At 35.9% G+C, this 22,652-nt stretch overlaps 1 protein-coding gene across 1 annotated transcript; it reads left to right on the top strand.

Moving 5' to 3' along the window:
* The first annotated feature begins 11,468 nt into the window (after positions 1 to 11,468).
* HOXC12 (homeobox C12) lies at positions 11,469 to 14,389 on the top strand. The gene is made up of 2 exons (XM_063444811.1): positions 11,469 to 12,036; positions 12,993 to 14,389. Exons 1-2 carry the CDS (start codon positions 11,469 to 11,471, stop codon positions 13,229 to 13,231), a joined length of 807 nt encoding a protein of 268 aa, XP_063300881.1. The 3' UTR covers positions 13,232 to 14,389.
* Positions 14,390 to 22,652: the final 8,263 nt, after the last annotated feature.

The following is a 22,652-nucleotide window of genomic DNA, read 5'->3' as shown; positions in this document are numbered from 1 at the left end:
AAGATTTGTCACAATGACATTTTTCTGCTAAGCCTATGGAAAAATTTAGGTGCACATTAATTCCTAAGTTTAGGAACAGCCAGTACCAACACATTCTACTCATACTTGATCTTACTGTAAACAAAATATTCTAATCCTAATAATTATTTTTTGGGGACAAACAATAAACTAACAAAAAAAAATGTTTAACCCCTTAAGGACCAAACTTCTGGAATAAAAGGGAATCATGACATGTCACACATGTCATGTGTACTTAAAGGACCACTCTAGGCACCCAGACCACTTCAGCTTAATGAAGTGGTCTGGGTGCCAGGTCCTTCTAGGGTTAACCCATTTTTTCATAAACATAGCAGTTTCAGAGAAACTGCTATGTTTGTGAATGGGTTAAGCCTTCCCCCTAATCCTCTAGTGGCTGTCTCACTGACAGCCGCTAGAGGCGCTTGCGTGATTCTCACTGTGAAAATCACAGTGAGAGCACGCAAGCGTCCATAGGAAAGCATTATGAATGCTTTCCTATGTGACCGGCTGAATGCGCGCGCAGCTCTTGCCGCGCGTGCGCATTCAGCCGACGGGGAGGAGAAGAGGAGGATCGGAGGAGGAGAGCTCCCCGCCCAGCGCTGGAAAAAGGTAAGTTTTAAACACTTTCCCCTTTCCAGAGCCGGGCGGGAGGGGGTCCCTGAGGGTGGGGGCACCCTCAGGGCACTCTAGTGCCAGGAAAACGAGTATGTTTTCCTGGCACTAGAGTGGTCCTTTAAGGGGTTAAAAAGCAGTGCCCTAACTTAATTAAATGTAAGTACACAAAAAAGTCAGTTTCAAATTGTTTTCATAACAAACAAAAAAAAAACATATTTTGGGGGAGGGAGGAGACACAGACTACAGTATAACCAGGGCTGTTTTTAAAATTACATTTCTGACTGTTGAAATTCAGATATCTTACTGTGAGTTGAAATGTTATTTATTTGTAACAGAGATCAACTGTAAAGATTTGCAATACACTGCAACATACTAATTGGCAGGAAATTACACTGGCTTGAATATTGACAATACAATAGTAGTATTATTATTTTTTTTTTAATTATTAGAATTATTTTGACAAACAAAAGTTGCTGCAAATTAAGCAGTGTTTGTCTACCTATCTATCTATCTGTCTATTTATCTGTCTATCTATCCATCTGTCTACTGCTTGTTGTGCTAAACATAGCAAATGGCAGCAACATATAGTATAAGTATAAACATAAATGCTGTTTGAAATTTCCTATATTCTGTCCTCTAATCCTCCATATGTAATGATTAGTAGTGGCATACACTACTTATAGTGTTATACACTACACAGCATACCTCCCAATTGTCCCTATGTAGGAAGGACAGTCCCTATTTTGAGCCCAACCCCCTCTGTCCCTTCTTTGCTGTGCTAATGTCCCTCTTTTCTAGGAGCTGAGCATTCATGTTGGGACTCAGTTTATGTCAGAGCACCAAAGCAATACTACTAACAGTAATGTGTCTTAACTATAATAAATATGTTCAGGAATCAGCCTGTGTATATACTACACAGTTCTAAATTACATTTTAGTTGCACAGGTTGTTATTAGTATGTCTCATATTTTTTTTCAACAACAGGGCTACCTTACCACAGAATTAAAGTGCCCCTCTTTGTCCATTTCAAATGTTGAGCGATATGCTACAGTGATTATGGTGGGTGTTTATTTTTTATTTCTTTTTTATTATTTTTTTTTACAGAGTCACACACATAACCTATCCTGCCATGTAAGGATAAAAGCCTCCTGGGACATTAAGGGCTGATATTAACAGGACAGATTATATGATGTCCAGCGCTGTGTATCCTGGGAAATGTCATTTACAAACATCTGCTAAGCTAAAGTTAGCTGTCACTGCCTGTCCTTAGGCCTGGTTGTTAATAGAAGCCCCAATACACTGCAATCATGTGAAAGGCCTGCAATTGACACATCCTGTTATAACATGTGCCTACTATCATAACTCCTTCTGTTGCTCAATAGAACCACACCCTATATTACTTCCTGAAGCAAATGGAGAAAAATTAGTTCAAATTACCGTGACACATTGACATAAAGCCTTGGTAACATTAGTCATTTTAATGATAAAGTATGTGGTTTCTAAAGCATGAGACAGATCTCAGTCTATTTAACATGAATAGATGCTGAATTGTATAAAACTGAATTAAGGTGTAAGCCATGGTCTCTTCATTTCTGAGAGTTTGTTAAATTGAAAGTGGCAATCTCTGTAACGGATCATAGTAATGGAAAGAGCATATTAAATGCAGTGAGTACATCTGATTTATTTATTTAAGGTGGGGGGATTGCTAAAACATTTTTTTTTTTTAATTGCTGAAGGTACACACTGACATAAACCTCCTGCAGGCTATTTACTAAATAGTGGGGTATTTATAAATATAAATAATAATAATAATAATAATAATAATAATAATAGTGAGTTGACAATCGTCTGGAAATCTAGGAGAGGATATAAAGCAGGAAAAAAAATATTCAACTAAAATACATTTTAGATTTTCCTCAATGTAACTATTTTGCTTCTCAGGATTATTTAGCAAACAGTAAAACGTTGTAAAGAAGACAAAGATTCACTTTTTAGGTCAAAAGAGATTTTTTTTTGTTAAAAAAAATATCAAGAGTTTGAAAAAAAACAAAAAAAAACTGCCTTTTAATTCCATATCTGCTATTTTGCATTAAGTTTGAAATATTTAAGTTACATTTATCGCTAATAGTGATGTTTTCGTTACATTAGAGAGTCCACGTGCACACGTTAGACTAAAATAGGAGAATTATGAAAGGTTCTCCAATTTGAATTATTTTACATTTTTATTTTTCTAACACGGCAATTTCAAGTCATGTATTACTGAATGCAATACAAGCGTCAATATGAGAACAGACCCTTATATATTAAAAACGCGTGCAATGCAATGCATGCCGGTAATGTTTCTAGACTGTTTTATAACGTTGTGTGTGTGTGTGTTTGTTTTTATTAATCTTTTTATTTTCCTGTAAATTAATTGAAAAAGATGAATCTGTAACAAAGGTTTCGCTTATTTACCAATATCTTTTGAACACAGGAGCAGATTAAAGAAGCGAAATGCAATAAATAAAGATCCGTATTAATTAAGTGTTAGCATGTAAATGTAATATTCCCAAATGCAAAAAGACAGCTGTATGTTTAAATATTTTATTGTTTTAAAGGGAATTTATTTGCAATTAGATGAACATCATAAATGATTTATGCATATATGTGCCTTTATACAGCAAAGCACATTTCAAAGTACGTTTAATACCACAATCTACAATGCAATGATGTATAACAAACCTTTAACAAAGGATTCATCTGGGCTAGAAGAACTAACGATCCGTATTTAGCAATGCCAAATGACTGCTAATATGGGGTAATACAAAAACATTATGATGTTGAGTTTTTGATGGCAAAACAATATATTCTGTATTCAGTACCCAGAATATTATCCTGGGTTGGAAGACACTATATACTGGTAAATAATCCCAAACTCTGAATTTTAATTACATGTAATTGTGGGGTTTGCTAAATCATATGTCTGTGTATCATTTATCACTGCAGAATATTGTTTCCAATGAAACAACATGTTACAATTATCAATAAAACTCAGTGCACCATGTAACATCTCCATAATGTAACTGACTTGTTTATTAATTGAATTAATGTTTGATAGCTATACAGATGCAATCCCAAATGTCAGGTGGGGAACCAGTCGGCCTATTAATGCTATGTCTTTCATAGACTAAGAAACATACTACCAGGGAGAAATCTAAAGATGTTCTCTTCATGCAACAATATAACCAAATGAATATACTGAGAATCTGCAAACATGGTGCTTTTTACTAAACAGTGGGTTGTACTGAGTTGCCAACACAAGCAGAATATTAGAAAAAAAAACAGAAGTAAAACTTTCTCAAATTCAGGTTTTTATTTGGGGGGATGGGTGTTTGGTGTTATTTGTTGTTGTTGTTGTTGTTTTGTCTACATTCTGCTAATCGTTTTTCCAAAAAAATGTCAATTGATCAAAACTCACTATTTACTAACTACAACTCTTAAAGAAATAGAAAACAACGGGGCGAATATATAGAGAAAAACCGAAAACGGTTTAAAGAGAGAGAGAAGGAGAGCATGTTAAAGTAATACAAGCAGAAGTGGGGGGATAATGTGTAAGGCAGTCAGGGTGTAAGAGAAAGAGAGAGGAAATTAAATAAGACAGCAGAAAATGAAACCTGATTCTCCAATTGAATATCTTTGGTGCGATCTGGCAGTGAATAAATATCTGCAGTGATTTGGTTCGTTGGGTCTGATAAAATTATCCCATTCTCTGCCAGGGAGAGAGGCTATTCTTTGCCAGGTTATGGGTTTCCCTGCCAATAAGACTGAATAATGTCAGTCATTGAGAATGTACCCTGTGCTGGGGAGAGTGGGTATTGTGTGCCAGCAATGATTTATATAGTGTGTCCAAGAACGGTGCAGATAATATGTGCCAGGGAGTTCAGATAACATGTGCCAGGGAGTGTAGATACTGTGTGCCAGGGAGTTCAGATAATACGTGCCAGGGAGTTCAGATAATATGTGCCAGGGAGTGTAGATAGTGTTTGCCAGGGAGTGTAGATAAAATGTGTCAGGGAGTGTAGATACTATGTGTCAGGGAGTGTAGATAAAATGTGTCAGGGAGTGTAGATAAAATGTGTCAGGGAGTGTAGATACTATGTGTCAGGGAGTGTAGATAAAATGTGTCAGGGAGTGTAGATAATATGTGTCAGGGAGTGTAGATACTATGTGTCAGGGAGTGTAGATAAAATGTGTCAGGGAGTGTAGATAATATGTGTCAGGGAGTGTAGATAATATGTGTCAGGGAGTGTAGATACTGTGTGCCAGGAAGTGTAGATACTGTGTGCCAGGGAGTGTAGATATTATGTGCCAGGGAGTGTGGATACTGTGTGCCAGGGAGTGTAGATAATGTGTGCCAAGGAGTGTAGATACTGTGTGTCAGGGGGTGTAGATAATGTATGCCAGGGAATGTAGATACTGTGTGCCAGGGAGTGTAGATAATATGTGCCAGAGAGTGTGGATACTGTGTGCCAGGGAGTGTAGATAATATGTGCCAGAGAGTGTGGATACTGTGTGCCAGGGAGTGTAGATATGTGCCAGGGAGTGTAGAAAGATACTGTGTGCCAGGGAGTGTAGATACTGTGTGCCAGGGAGTGTAGATATTATGTGCCAGGGAGTGTAGATACTGTGTGCCAGGGAGTGTAGATAATATGTGCCAGGGAGTGTAGATAGTGTGTGCCAGGGAATGTAGATACTGTGTGCCAGGGAGTGTAGATAACATGTGCCAGGGAGTGTAGATGATATGTGTCAGGGAGTGTAGAAAAATACTATGTGTCAGGGAGTGTAGATACTGTGTGCCAGGGAGTGTAGATAGTGTGTGCCAGGGAATGTAGATACTGTGTGCCAGGGAGTGTAGATACTGTGTGCCAGGAAGTGTAGATAATATGTGCCAGGGAGTGTAGATAGTGTGTGCCAGGGAGTGTAGATACTATGTGTCAGGTAGTGTAGATAATATGTGCCAGGAAGTGTAGATAGTGTGTGGCAGGGAGTGTAGATAATGTGTGCCAGGGAATGTAGATACTGTGTGCCAGGGAGTGTAGATAATATGTGCCAGGGAGTGTAGATAGTGTGTGCCAGGGAGTGTAGATACTATGTGTCAGGTAGTGTAGATAATATGTGCCAGGAAGTGTAGATACTGTGTGCCAGGAAGTGTAGATAGTGTGTGGCAGGGAGTGTAGATAATGTATGCCAGAGAATATAGATACTGTGTGCCAGGGAGTGTAGATACTGTGTGCCAGGTAGTGTAGATACTGTGTGCCAGGGAGTGCATGTAATTTGTGCCAGGGAGTTCAGATAATATATACTAGACAGTGTAGATGATTTATGCCAGGGAGTGTAGATAGTGTGTTCCAATGAGTGTAGATATAGTATGCCAGGAAGTGTAGATATTGTATGCCATGAAGTGTAGAAACTATGTGTCAGGAAGTGTAGATAATATGTATCAGGGAGTGTAGATAATGTGTGCCAGGGAGTGCAGATAATATATGTCACGGACTTCAGATAATATGTGCCAGAGAGTGTAGATAGTGTGCCAGGGAGTGCAGATAATGTGTGCCATCGAGTTCAGATAATGTGTGCCAGGGAGTGCAGATACTGTGTGCCAGGGCGTGTAGATACTGTGTGCCAGGGAGTGTAGGTACTGTGTGCCAGGAAGGGCAGATAATGTGTGCCAAGGAGGTCAGATAATATGTGCTAGGGAGTGTAGATAATGGGTGCCAGGGAATATAGATACTGTGTGCCAGGGAATGCAGATAATGTGTGCCAGGGAAGGGAATATAGATACTGTGTGCCAGGGAGTGCAGATATTGTGTGCCAGTGAGGGCAGATAATATGTGCCAGGGTGTGAATATATTTAAGGAGATTGTACTGTGTTCAGGAGAGTGCCTGTTCTCTGACAGGGAAAGTGGATATTAAGCACAAATGTAGACAATGAATAAATCAAACTTACACTTCCTACCGCAAAGACGAACACCGACTAACAAATCATGACACAATTCATTTGATAGCGTTAATGCCGCTGAAATTAGGAATTTTTTTTATCATACTGAATCTTATCGCATATTTTCAAATTCTATCACAAAAACAAAAATACAATATCATTATTATTTGTCAATGTGTGTAATGCTAAGGCACATATATCTGTAGATAGATAGATAGCATTACACACATTAATATGTATATAAAATGTTATATAGGGAAAGAGAGCGTGTGTGTATATATATATATATATTCACACACATATATATAATGGACTACTCACTAGCATGCTACACTTACGCTATGTCACGGTTCGATCTCAACACGGTGCTTTCCTCGGTGCTAATTAATAATAAAATAAACAAGTATGAATAATTATCGATGGTCAGTTACGACAAAAAAAAATATATGCCAAAATATAAAAAAACAAGGGATAAGTGAATTCAGATTTACACTTGACCATGGCTATGTCCAAAATGACCTTGACATCATACCGTTTTTCCTTACTGAAGACACAAGTTTTATGTTCAGCAAAGTTCCTGTTAGTCCGACATGTCAGTTTTCTGTTTATAGATAAACAAGGTGTCATTTGAAGTCTAGACAGCCAGTCTAATGACCATCCATAAAGCCATGGAGGAAGTCACTCAACGTATGCCCCTTTTCTTTCCTTTGTGTAGAGCATTTTTAAAGCCGTCTTAACTGCAGCTTGCTCCTTCCTTATAAGCCATTTTGTCCCCATAATAAGTCAGTGTGTCACATATCAATGTAAAACTGCACAGTCCAGGACAGAAGGTCCCAGGCACGTCAAAGACAAATGCTTATTAACAGCTTTCCTCTCTGAGAATCCACCAAAGGTAAGTTACATTCTCCTAACACCAGCGAAATGGATTCGTGCATATTGTTAGAAATTGTGCTATAGATGTGAGAAAAACATTAATTTCGTTAGTGTATGTCTACATCTTAAATAGGGTTTGGACATCCTGAATATCTGTGTGAGCAAAAAAAACAAAGAGAAAATATATTTGTACACAGAAGCAGAATTCGGCTGAATGCAATGTTGTGTGTTTTGTTTTTAGTCATTCCATTGCTATTGTTTGTTATGTTATTATTTTTGTTTAGATATTCAAGCAGATATCCTACACTGCATTGCAACGTGTACTCTGAATGATTGACAACTCTGCTGTTAAATGAGGATGGATATGAAATATGTGCTTGCATGTGGAACCTTCTAATCTATGGGATAATTTAATGGAGAGACTCTATCCTCTGCTGGTAGCAAAGAGGAAAATACTCACAAGAGCTGATCTGGCTGTTATCTGAGAGACAGAGAGAGGGAGGGGGAGGCAAACAAGGCTGTTTTGTGACTGCCCTGTGCATACATATTCTAGCTTTTCTGCCTGTGTTTGCAATAATTTTTCATGTTTCCCTTTGGATTGGTTAAATTCTAACAGTCAGCATTTCCATCACATGCTGTTTTAATTGTCAAATCGAAGGCGTACTTTTATTTATTTATATAGATTATTATTTCACTTTTTTTTTGTACTTTTTTGGGGTAATAAAGAACAAAAGTAGATATGTCTTTTAAGGCCACTCATTGGACTGGATCCAAATGAAAACATGCTGTGGCTTACATTTTATATTCATAGGGAGAGGAACTTGGCAAATCTCTGATTTGGAAATATTTGGATAGCTATATGAAGAGGGACAAACAGCAAGTTCTGGGAACAGACCACTGTGTTTGATTGATCGTCCTGAGATGTAGGATTAACGAGTTTTCTGCTTTAAAAATGTCATGATGTGATGGTACAGAAGGAAGAGGCTTTGTTTTGCTTATCTGTGTGATTCAAATGCAGTTTGGAGAAATTGTCTTTAAAAACAAAATAGTGAAAAATGAGAATCACATATGAGCCCCATCCACTCTGAGTGTCTATCTATCTATCTATCTATCTATCTATCTATCTATCTATCTATCTGTCTGTCTATCTGTCTATCTATCTATCTATCTATCTATCTATCTGTCTATCTCTGTCTCTCATTGATTATTTATAATATACTAATACACGCACACACACACAGTAGGATCATTATGTGCGTTTGGAAATTATAATTTGTAAAAACAGGACTTCCTTTCATATATAGCAAAATGTAACTCTATTTGCGAGGCTATGGTAGTAACATGAGTCTGAGTTTTATTTTGACAATCTGATGTGATCCCTAAAATGAAGAATTCTCTGTATAAGCAAATAGGGGGAGGGGGGTAATCACAAAAGATGTTAAATAAAATGCAGCCGTGATCAATAAAGGTTTATTGCTCAAAGCTATACCCCCCATCCATGCCCCCTCCCCCCTCCTCTGTCTCAAGGGCTGATGCAGAATTTCAGGACTTACAAAGGGCTCTTTAACACCCGAGACAATGACCTTGAACCGAGCCTTTAGAATTTCATATCTTTGTTGTCTTTTAAATATGTGTCTGAATGTCCGACACTGGCCCCAGTTTAGGACAAGTCTTTGTGCTGACCAATGGGCACTACTGCGAATTCTCTGCTCAGAAAGGAATGTGGGAGAGAGTTTATAATGTGTAATCAGGGGGAAAATACCGAAGATTTTTTTTATTTTTTTTTTAAAACAAGCTAAACTACCTTTTAAGGACATGCTATTTGAATTATTTTCTTTTTTTTTTTTCAGCAAAGCTGAACCTAAAAAAAATTGTTTCAAAAAATAAAAAAATAATAAACCTGACACGAACTTTCAAAAATAGCAAATGTTTTTTGTTTTGGTTTTTTTAATGCAATATTGTATCAATTAGTGATATTTTAAAAAAAATGTGTGGACTTGCATTGGGGGATTAAGTAAATAATGTTTTCTTTTACAAAATTAAGTAACTCTGGAGCAATTATTAAACTGAGTTATCTATATGAGAGAAACCACCACGTCTAATGCTTGTTAAATGCCCGGTACACGTGATTTGAACGGAAATTACACGAACATTTGTAACGCATACCGCTATGCCTGCGGTCCACTAAAACAACTTCTATGTGCGTCCCAAACCTGCATTATATTAATTGTGTTCATATCTGTGGTGTGTCTGTGATAAACATTTCTAAAAAAATTTTTATTGTTTTACGTGTGTTTAACTGTAATAGGATTATACATGTTTCATATCATTTTATTTACAAAGCAACTGATATACAAAGTATACAAATCAATTCACTTATATAATTCTGTTAGAAAATGCACACGTAATCATACGTACGAATGTTTAATGGATATATAAATATATCATTCCATATATTTATATAAAAATATACACGCACATATTTTATATATCTCAAATAACATGGTTTATATCTATCTAATCTATCGTATATGTGTGTGTGTGTATATATACACACGCACACACACAAACATGTGGATATATAGATAGATAGATGATAGATGGATTTTACACTAACAAATATTGGTTCTTTTCCTGTGTAACAGCATTTTCGAAATATGAACAATCAGAATTTTTATGATTATTAACAACATTTCACAAATAAAAATTAAGCAAATTAAATGATTTTTAAAAAAAGCCCAGTTAGGGATACATACCAATAATTAAACATGATAATTCGTGTATAAATGAATAGACAATTAGTATACACTATAGTGTCCCTGGTATAGGTCTGCAAATCAGTCTAAATATACTTTAATCTAGCCCATGTTAACTGTTTAAGATCTTCTACACTAGAAAATCACTGAAATGTTTTCTTACTCCTGTCTCTTTATGTATTCACGCTGAATATATGTCACAATTGTATGTTCTCTGGTTTAATTTCTAGTAAAAACACACAATATTATGCACGTAAGCAGCCAGATTAAAAAAAAAGGGAAATGTGACTGATAGGAAAGTAATGTTACACACGAGGTAAAAGGGTTAAAGAGAGAGAGAGACAGGTGTGTTTTGTGAATACAGGTATGTGTATGTATATATGTATATTTATAATATACATACATAGATACATACATTAATACGCACAAATACACAAGAATCTAATTAATTTCCAAGATACAAATAAAGGCTGATCATTAAATATAGGTACGGATATCTTAATACACATGTGAATTCGTGCACACCTGAAGAGAAGAAAACAAAGGAGAGAAAGGTGGGAGTGTTTGTGACTGTGTGTATGTCTAGTTTTATTGGTACCTATGAGAACATGTGTGTCCCCCAGTTTTACCCTTCCTTTCCCTTCCCTAATATATTGTTCTTTATTATTTGTAAATTCTGCAAAATATTTCAATAAAAATTATTTGAAAAGAACATGTGTGTGATTGTGGGTATATGTATTTGTCAATGTCAATATGTGTGTCAGAGTAACAATGTATTTTATTTCAAATTTTATTTTCACTTTTTTTTTCTTTTTTTCTGAAGCCCAATAAACAATGTTATTGACATACTATAAATTAAAACCCAATAAAAAAAATACACATAATTAGCATTGCCTTCCTGTTATTGTCTTTATATTATTTCACAAATGAATACTTTTTTTTTTTTATATAATTACACGTGGTTTGTGACAGTGGTTTTACTGTGTAACATTCCCTGTTTGTAGGATTATTATTATGCCGAGAAAGGGGAGTAAACATGTGGGAAGGTGCAATGAAGAAAACTTGATGTTTTGTTTTGTGTTCATCAGCCAAGAAGGGGCTGGACTTTCTGTGAGGACTCCAGTGAGCCGCCACGTGACGCCGCCGAGCCAATGAGAGCCATCTCTAGGTTTGACTATGTTTAATGTCAGATGGCAATAAAGTAGAAGCTCCTGGTCAGGCCCGCGGAAATGGGAGAGCATAATCTTCTTAATCCCGGGTTTGTGGGACCTCTGGTGAATATTCATACCGGGGACACTTTCTACTTCCCTAATTTCAGGACCTCGGGGGGGCAGTTACCTGGTTTGCCCTCCCTGTCTTACCCAAGGAGGGACAATGTGTGCTCTCTGCCCTGGGCATCCACAGAGCCATGCAATGCCTACTCTCAGCCCTATCTCGGTAGCCCAGTTTCCATTAACCCTTCCTTCGGCAGAGCCTGTGATCTGGCCCGGGTGGAGGAGACCAAATGTTACTACAGAGAGGCGTGCCCTGAGCCCCCCAGCCTGAAGAGAGAGGAGAGGGTGAGGGACAATGTTCTGATGCCCTTGGACAGCGGGCTCCCCAATGGAATGTCCAGCAACAGCTTCCACAAATACGATTACAATGTAGCAGACGCGGGCGCCCACGATCCACCATCCTGCCAGTCTCTAGAGTCAGACTCCAGCTCGTCGCTGATCAATGAAGGCACCAAGAATGCCACCAGTGAAGGTGGTACAATGGCTTCTCCGACCAACCAAGGCAGCAGCCTCCCTGCCAATGGTAAGGAGCTTCCTTATAAGAGCAGATTAAGGGATATTGTGAACCCAGGGCTTTGCTTTCATTTCTACAAAGCATGTCAATCCCTGGCTGCTTTGCTTAGGGCTTCCTTTGATTGCAGAGAGATTTTATTGGCATTTTGTATGGGATTACCACGTATGGAAGACCAAAAACCGCTAGGGGTAGCACTAAAATACCTTTAACGCTTTATTAGGTGATGCCTATTTTAAAAGAGACAAAAGGGGAGGGGGGTATGTGCATGTAAATATCCTATAAAATTGGAAATTGTTCTTAAGCCACCCTCACAACCTTCAGAGATGGTTGTTAAGGGAGACGATGCTTAATGAACAACAATCCCACAGAACTGTTTATTGCCTCCTAAGACATACCAAATGTGTAGTGAAAGCGCCTAATTTTAGACTGCATGTATATCATTTTCATTCTCTGTCATACAACGTGCTAATGAAAGGACAGGCTAGGTAGACAGGCAGACATGCAGATATTTTACACTAACAAATATAGATATATTTTATTTTTATTTTAAATAAGTAACATTTTTTTTCCGCAAAAATAGTTAAAATGCGTTTATATCTTCAGCCTACCGATCCAACATGTCATAGTTAAAAAAAAATCTATCTTAAATATAAAGAAAATCATCTATCTATCTATCTTTTTATATATCTATCTATTTAAAAATCTATAATCTATCGGTCTGTCTATTTCTCTTTCTGTCTGTCTGCCTGTCTTACTTTCTATCTATCTATCTATCTATCTATCTATCTATCTATCTATCTATCTTCTGTCTGTCTGTCTGTCTGTCTTTATTTCTATCCATCTGTCTGTATGTCTGTTTGTCTGTCTATCTTTCACATAAATCCTTGTATATAGGGTTTTGAGGGATGATATTAATGCTAAATTCGACCAATCCACATCTGTGTTTCCCCATCGCTTCTGCTTAGGGGCTCCTTGGTACCCAATGCACACGAGGTCCCGCAAGAAGAGAAAACCCTATTCCAAACTACAGCTGGCTGAACTGGAAGGGGAGTTTATGGTTAATGAATTCATAACCAGACAACGGAGGAGGGAACTGTCTGATCGGCTGAGCCTCAGCGACCAACAAGTCAAGATCTGGTTCCAGAACCGGCGGATGAAGAAGAAGAGACTTCTCCTGAGAGAGCAAGCCCTGACATTCTTTTAACCCTGCCCTGCCTGTAGGGGGCGCTGGGAATAGCGGCCACCACAAGCTCGCTGAGAACTGTAGACTGACCAGGTTTGATAAAGTCTTTCATAATTTCTGTGTCACCAGCTCAAACACCGAATTCTGGAATGAGGGGGAATTCGGCAGCCAAATAAACTGAAGGGTTCTAGAATGCTGAGTGCAGTTTCGGATTACTGGACGCTTCTTAGCCAATCCTTAACATTCCTTCCCAAAGAATTGCGCCTCCCATGGCTTCTAGAGGGTTGTTTTTATTTCTCGGCCCTCCATTTGTTACGTCACATTTAGCTTTGGTCCTGTCAGTGTTCCCAGTGTTTGTCTCCCCTTATTGCGAGGCTATGAATTTCACCCTAAATGAACCATGTGCTGTACTTTCCAAAGGGGTGGGGAATCAACACTGCGTCCAGTGAGTCCCATTAACTATCCTACTGGCCTGAGATACCCCAAAAATACAAACATGATTCATTAGCTTGGGGACTCTGCAGTGCAAGACCATAACTGAGTTCACCAGATTTATCAGGATGATTGATTCCTTCTTGAAAAAAAAAAAAAAAAAATTCATTAAAGGGTCACTTTCACTTCTTCATAAATCCGGTGCAGTTGTTCTGCTCCAGAGCTTGTCATGGCTGTGCTATTTGCAGTATTAGAGGAATGTGCCTAGGGAAATGGCCTATATAGTATTAAATGAGGAAACTCGGTGGGGCTATGTTTTTGCATTGTTCCTATCATGTATGTGGATGGCAAAGTTACATATACGCACACTCCATGGGTGCCATTTAACCCAGATATACTAAAAGTATTTAATGATGTAACCACTTGTTAAAAAGCTAGTTTACAGCCTCGCTGACAGAGGAATTGCCTCTATATCCAAAGACATTTCATTTCAGTTCTTTAAAACATAGATATATATATGTATTTATATATATATCCGAGAAATACATTTCATTTCTTTATATATAATGTATATACGTGTATATCATAGAACGACGTATATACTTACACGTCATGTTCATTTTGATGAAGGAAGTCCAAGTGAGGATAGACAAATTGGATTGCTGCACCACTTTCATTTAAATAAATGTTTATTATCAAGACCCTGAGTGCTCTGTATTTTAATTGTGTTTGTTTTTCCTCCAGGGGTTGGCCCATCTTTTTTCTTTAAATATAAATTATTGTAGCCATAATGGATTTATTATTATAAGGATTTAAATAAAATAAACTCACGCAAGAAAATAACATTAAATTAAAAAACAAATAAAAACTGTGAATCTCCTTGAAAAGTAAAGTTCGGTTTAATCCATAAAATGATCGTTATGGTGGTATTAACATTAAATGACTTTTAATTGCTCACTGGGAAAAGTAAGAATTCTTTGAAAACAAGGTCCTGGTGATTTTCATTGACACAATTAAGACACCAATTTAATTCCTCTTTAAATGTGATATGTAACCTCTCGGCTATACTCTGCCTGCCTTGGAGTATCACATGCTGTAGGCTGCTTTTCTGTGTGTGAGGGGGAAATACCCATTAGCCAGAGTAATAACTGTCAGGTGTACGTATCATAAAATGTTTATTGAATTCCCTGGGCAAAGAAAAAATGTAAATTGTATGAAGGATGGCCGATTTCTTATTAATTCAGCATCTAAAATAAAATCAGACACAGTGCACTTAACAACCACACAAAAAAATGTGTTATTATTTTTCTTTCATTTATAACATTTTCATTATCTGTCTTACAAAGTGCTTAATAAAGTCTGTTTGATGTGACTAAATACAGGAAAAGGATAAAAAGATAGAGATAGACAGATAGACAGACAGATAGATAGATAGATAGACAGACAGACAGATAGATATATAGATAGATAGCATATTAAGAGAAAGAATGATAAGATCGTGGGGAATGATAGCACTGTAGTGACCTTTTCTCCACTGCTAGCTTTGCTCCATTCGTTTAATTTCAAAGGGGATTAATTTTATTGCAAACCAGCAATTTCTAGGATGTTTAAATTACCACCACGTGCTTCTCTTTACGTTCATGGTCATGGCCGCCCAGTACTGGCTAAAGAACGTCTTATTTATGATCTGTAAAGGAAAGAGTAGATCCCAAGAAAAAACTCATTGAATGGGGGCTGTTTTTCATCAACATTTAAGTTAGCCCACACGGCTAGATTTCTTTTTTCACTTAACATCAATAGCAGAGGAAAGGTACAATATTGATGGGGCACCAAGAAAAGACCACCTATGGAACCACAGCTGCTGAGTGGGGGGCTATGTTTCCCAGGAGTCTCAGCCAACCTATAGAATGGCTTAGCCACATGAGAGTTGCAGAATCCTGTAGCTCCACTGCTACAAGTATCTAATCTCGGAATGTATGTGATCATCCTATCTATCCCTGTATTTTATGTTTGCATTACGATTCTATAAATTAAACATTTACCATCATTTCTGACAAAGAATGGTAGACAAACAGACTCTGAGTGCGAGGGATCTCGTATTGTTACTGGAAGTAACATGACTTCTGAAGAACAAAAAAACAAATTCAATGCAATATATCATCTTGACTGTTGGTCTTACTTTAGTGCAATATTCAATTTAACACTGTCTTGTGTGATCAATTTCAGCATGGAATGACATTTTTGAAATCAGTTAGTGTCTGAATTATGACAAAATCCTTTGTCTAGAGGACTCCCCACCAGTTTAGAAAATAAATTATGTTAATCCAGAAAACATGCACTATTTTAGAGGGGTGTCTATGCTTTGTTTATTCTTTGGGGGTTTTTTTTTTTTTAAATCCTTCTAATAAAATCATATTTTAAATCTCAAATATCATTATATTGCAAACAAAAAATATATATATTGTTTCTAATTGTTTTGAACATCCTGATGTGAAGGTCAGGTCCATTGTGTCGTCTTGACATATGCATTCAATTTAGTATTTTAGTAAGGGTCTTAATATTATTGCCTACCTCATCTAACATGGTAGGGACAAGATTTTCATTGCACGTTTGATCTTTATATACATATGTAAATTGTTTTGGTTTTTTTTTCGTAATAATAATCTCAAAAATGTACTTTATGTGGATTCAAACAATAAATGAATTTGTCAAATATAATGTGGTTGAAACTGACTGTTTATTTATTTACTTATTTATTTGAACTTTTTTTACATTCTATATTGTTACATGTTTAAAACTATCCTTAATAGGCCATTTCTTATTTAAAATTACATTTTAGCTGTTAATCAGCTCTTAGCCAGAAGGTTTTGCTTACTATAAGCAGACAGACTTTTCTCACAGCCAGAATAAGATTAATGACAAAACCATACTAGCTCAGATTGGTGTACATTTCAACTGCAGGTCTGTGCAAAGACACCTTATTTAAATATATTGATTGGTTGTAGGTTTATAAGTCTAGCAAGTGCTAGGTTTTCTTTTACAATTTTTTTTTAATATTACTAATACATTAAAGGCAAGAATGTGAACAAATAGTAATAATAATAATAATCTGAAAATACAAAGTAACGTTTCTACATATTTGATGTCTTTAATATATATATATATATAATATAATTTATAAAAATAATATTTTCTTGAAAAAAAAATGAAATATACTATTTTCTCATCGTTGGTTCATATTTTAGTAATAAAGTTTCGAAATTTAAAATATATATATATATTAGATTGAGCAGAAACGATTTGTGATTTGATGAACGAGAAGATATATCGTTGATGTATCGGTCCTTTTGTTAGTATCTCCGCATGGCTGGAGTCTTAGAGAGGTAGTCTGCACAATAAGTTCAGATGAGCTCCCAAGATTCATTGTCTAAATGTGAACGTTACAACCCAGTTATAAAAAAAAAGGGGTCACCATTTTAGTGGAAAAACAGATTTAGCTAGAACTATAGGTTGTTATTATTATACAAGTTTAAGAATGTGATTAATTCGCTTAGTATCCCCTACATGTAAAAATGATAAGATTTTAGTAGCTTGAGGTTTCTTTCTCTAGATGTGTCTGTGTGGGTACCCTCATTTCTTTCTTTATTTTATTTTTATTTTTTACACCCTTGAAATAATTTGGCATTTGGAATTCAAAGTAATTGTGATATACTTAGTTTGTACTTCAGAAAGTTATACAATCATAAATCAGTCTAGATACTTTGATTTGTCTTCAAACCCAGCACTCTTCTCTAATCCTGTGTCTCTCACAGTCTGGTTGGCCCCTCAAAATAGATTCAGCATTTTCAAATATTTAGATTTTGCTTTCTTAGTAATGCAGCATCAAGCTTGTTGGTTTGGTTATTCTTACTTGTAAACACATATATAATGTATCAATGTGACATTATGATTAGTAATTCTGCACTTAATTATATCTTCTTTATCTATTTATTAAATTTCATTCTAATTGCAGAATCTTTCTCCTTGTTAAGATATTATTATTATTTCCCCAACATAAATTGACTTCCCACATAGCAGAATAAATAGGCTTGCAAAGTAACTGTGGATTTTTAGTGTTTATATAATTTATTTGTTTTTGGTGCAAGAAATAACCAGCCTTCAGTATGTTTCTTACTCTAATGAATTCATGATGCAAACAGAGAGAAAATAATGTTTTCTGAGACTCCGGCGCCCCCATATGATCTTCTACTAAAACAACCAAATTCCAAGATATATTTTAATGGTTTGAGAAATACTCACCAGAGTTCACATATATAAGAAAAGTCCATTTAACAACGCATTGTAAAAATGTATTACCGAACACTCACATTACACAATGGGTTAACATAATCACTGATCACAGCTGCAAAGGAAATTATTGTGAGACTTTTTTATAAATGTGAAAATAACCAAATCAGGCGGTTCAGGGTCCCTGTTGCAAACTGCCACACTAGGGATACGTTTAACCCTTCCAGTGCCCATTTGAAAGACAGCAGGGCCCATCTGTCACAGTCAGATTTAAGGCCAAAGTAGCTGAACCGAAAGCATAGCAATTCGGCTATTTTGACCTTAAATAAGAAATTCACTTTGAATTCAGTTTGCACCCTTTAGTGAATAAAACTGTAACTGTTAGCTTTAAGGTTACAGAGCTGTTCATTGAATTATTTTTCAGTCTTAATACTAGAAAACCACATCTTCCTGGAAATGGGCACATTAATGCAATAAATTGTTAAAAGGCAAGGGGTTTGCGGTCTAAAACGCCCTTTATGGCACCCGTAAAAGCATAGTCGCAGTTGTGATCACCAGTGAATGGTACGTACACTATTGGGGCTAATATTGTAGTCAATAGTGTGTACAAGGCATCTGCTCTACAAAATCGATAGATAGACAGACAGACAGACAGAGAGACAGACAGATAGATAGATACCGTAGATAGATAGATAGATAGATAGTAAATAGAGATAGATAGATAGATAGATAGATAGATAGATAGATAGACAGACATACAGACAGACAGATAGATAGATAGATAGATAGATAGATAGATAGATAGATAGATAGATAGATAGATAGATAGATAGATAGATAGATAGATAGATAGTAAATAGAGATAGATAGATAGATATATAGATAGATAGATAGATAGATAGATAGATAGACAGACATACAGACAGATAGATAGATAGATAGATAGATAGATAGATAGATAGATAGATAGATAGATAGATAGATAGATAGATAGATAGATAGATAGATAGATAGACTGAGAGATAGACAGACAGAGAACGACAGATAGTGATATATATACAGGGGCAAAAATAATAGTAATTTTAAAAAGCTGCAAAGAATTGACAGTTTGGAAATTGAATACATTTTTTTTTTTAAATATCTGTTTATTTTTGCATGAGGTTTTCCCATCATAACATTTTTATTTCATGCAACTACACGGGTCTCTCCCAGACAGACACACAGCTCATTAATGGGCTTGTCCCCAGTTTGTGGCATTTAATAAGACACATGCCACCTGTGATATTATTTAGATACACCCATACCTGCACCCAGTACTGTGGCTCATACTAACAGCTCTCTAATACTTTCGGCGAATGTTGATCGCAACAGTGATCCACATATGAAAGACTGGAGACAAAAATGTGAAAATCAGAAATCTGATTTATTTACTAAAAGATTAATTGTGGTGTCTTGATGAGGATGGGAACAATATCAACTACCTTAACACAATAAACAATGTAAATAAATATAATATAGTTAACTTTTTTTTTTTTTTTTTTTTTTTTAAAGCTCAAAACTTTGCTCTGTCTGTGTGTCTGTACTTAAAGACAGAATATACTAATAATCCATTTGTCTGAATGATTTAGATGTATCTATACTTGGAACTAAGATTATTATATTATCATGTATTTATTTATTTATTTATTTATATATGCATCGGTTGTCCCTATAATAATTGAGATACTTCTATTTAAGACACATTTTTAATATTGAAGTTATTTATTTATTGCATTTAATGTATGTGTTTCAGAATATTAGGGATATATTCACTAAAAAGGGAGTTCTGGCGCATTTGCTAAATTTAGGCCAATATATCCATCCTGGAAAACCATTCAAGTGCAGGTTTTTTTCCAAAACAGTTATATTTGTCTGGATTTTCGACTATAGTGAAATTCTAGTTTTAATATAAGAGAAAATGTCTATTTTTCCATGATTCCCAAATCTTTGGCTGTACTTTTTATGTCATGTGAATACCCAGACCATTAGGACTAAGTAACGGATTGACCACCATATACAGCACTTTGCTGGAGGGGGGGACTCCTAGTGGGTAAAATGAGTTTGCACATTCAAGCACTCTGTCTGCTTCTCTGCAGCCCTTATAACTAATGGTTCTTCATTTTATATTAAAGCATTCTGTGTTAAACCCGGTATGGTACATGTCAGAGCAGAACATACTGAGCACACAGTGGGTTATCTGGAATAACAGCCCTTGGGTTTGGAGTAGGGACCAGAACTAGGAGCCAATAAATAATGTGAATATAAAACATTCCAATTTAGAATCCTAGCCTGGCTCTACCCTGCAGACACTGTCATACTCCAGCGAAATTCAGTTAATCTGGACTCTCTTTTACATATACCTATAAATGAATCCCGAGCGACTATTTTTCACAGGAGATATATGGAAGTCCCATATTAAGAGGGTAGACAGTTAAGATGTGAAGGATAAGGGGCCATGTAAAGCCCCCCAGTCTCCCTGAGCCCTGCAGGCCACTAAACAGTGAGGATTGAAGGCTGAATGGAGTGTTGCTGAAGAATTGTTTATGCAATTTACTCTCTCCCCTGATTTTTATTGCAATAAATGATTGTAATCTTTCATATTAACAGTTTATTGGGTGTAAACTATGGCACAGCCACACTGCTGGTGTACATCTCCTTCCCAGACTGGGGCTAATCACTAAACACTGACATGGAGTGACTGGGCTACAAAGCTTACACCAAATTATCCGAACTGGGCAAAAAAAAAAAATCTTCCTGCTAAGATCTCTCTGTGTGTTAGAAGCCTTATTTTACAACTCTTTTATTGTGACCTAAATGATGCAAGCCATATACTTAGCACAGCTCCCTGTTAGCGAATAGAGTTGCTAATGGTTTTATAAATGAATTGCTACTTTCCAAACCGAGACCATGCGATCATCTATCACCATTCGGAATAAATGTGTGTGCATGTGTGTCTAAATAAATAGAAATAGACATGTACTCCTTTATATTCAGTAATATGGTGTTAATCTAACGTTTTATCTGTTGGTTGCTAAAGTTAGGCAGCTGAATTCTCAGAAAAACAATTGCACTATCTACCTATCTATCTATCTATCTATATATTTTTCTATATATCGCTCTATCTCTCTCTGTCTGTCTGTCTGTCTGTCTGTCTGTATTTGGCAATTATTGTTTGCTGACTTATATATGGATGTATAAATTAATATTTTAATACTTTTCTAACTGATATGTGGGTGTTTGCGTGTATTTACATAAATTTGAGGGCGAATTGTGCATGTGTTTGTGGTATATGTTTGGCTTTTATGATTGGTTGCGTTGCTTCTTTGTAGTATCTACTTTTTCTTGTGAGAGATGCATTAAATAAAAATACGTGTGTGTCTCTGTGTGTGTGTGTGAATGTGTATTTGTCTAGATGCTATGTTTTTGAGAGTATGCGTGATACACTGTATGAGTGTATATTTTGTGTGTCGATGCATTTATTTTTGTTCATGTATATGAATAAATGAGTGATGCATTTACATGTTTGTCTATGAATTAATATCTTGTTTGCATGTTCGCTTGCCTTTGTGTGTGTTTGCCTATGTATGTCTGTAAAATTGTTATTACTTTCACGTGTATTACCATATATTTATACAGCATGCACCTATGCAAAATATATTAATGAGTCCTCCCTTTAATATTGTACAATCAGAATACATCTGGGGGGGGGGGGGGGGGGGATATTTGTGTTATTTAATCTGCTGTATTCAGTGTAACTATGCGTGTCGCTAATATAATATTGAATAATATTCCGTGATTTGGCGAGTCTGATATTTATTAATTTATTAATTTATATTTATATTTATAATTATATAGTGAGTTGTAGTTTGTTTAAGCCGTGTTCGGTTACTGTGTGTACTGCATTAAGTAACATTTTAATCGATCCGGCGGTATTTGATTGCTAGTCCACCAAATGTATATCTATACATTTTTATTAGTGTCAAACTATTTTTTTTATTCAGCAAGTAAGAAATAGATAATTGTATGCGAGGAAGTGGTGCAATACAAAAAGAACAAAAGAGACAATTAAGTAATGAACTAATTAACTTATCTATATAAATATCATATATATCATGTGTGTGTGTGTGTGTATATATACACATAGTTTCTTATTTACTATCCTGGCAGAATACATACTTACACATACATATATTTTAATGTAGAACCATATATTATTATGCACTTATATATAATCATATCTTATCATACATACACACATACATTGATACATAGATATAATAATGTATGTAATAAATACAGGAGGACATACATACATTCATTCATGCACACCAATATTTATGTGTGTAATGAATGTATAGAGACAGGATGAGGAAGAATAGAGAGCATTAATGCATATATAGTTTCCAATCTGCACTCATAGATGGAATGCTTTGACACACAGATACACACTGGTATGTTTGGCTGTATTTCTTTATGTACATTCTAATTTGTTCTGGATTTAGATTTTATTTGGTTCTGTTTTCCATTTTTAAGGGCTCTCTATGGTAAACTGAGTGCAGGGAATGTGTAACAGAAAGGTGCATTGTACAAAGGAAGCTGATCTCTTGGTGCAGACACATGAAATGATTGCTGGAAAGAAGGGATTATTGTTTTATTTTCCTTTATCCCCAGCTACAAATTCCAC

The sequence above is a fragment of the Pelobates fuscus genome, chromosome 1, assembly GCF_036172605.1.
Source record: "Pelobates fuscus isolate aPelFus1 chromosome 1, aPelFus1.pri, whole genome shotgun sequence".
Classification (NCBI taxonomy): Eukaryota; Metazoa; Chordata; class Amphibia; order Anura; family Pelobatidae; genus Pelobates; species Pelobates fuscus.
This window is presented reverse-complemented; position numbering and strand designations above follow the sequence as displayed.

What these genes read in the sequence shown, in the direction of transcription:
- HOXC12 (XM_063444811.1), top strand. Translation starts at nt 11,469, where the DNA reads ATGGGAGAGCATAATCTTCTTAATCCCGGGTTTGTGGGACCTCTGGTG. An exon ending in CAGCAGCCTCCCTGCCAATG is followed by an intron (nt 12,037 to 12,992) that starts GTAAGGAGCTTC and finishes GCTTCTGCTTAG; the next exon opens with GGGCTCCTTGGTACCCAATG.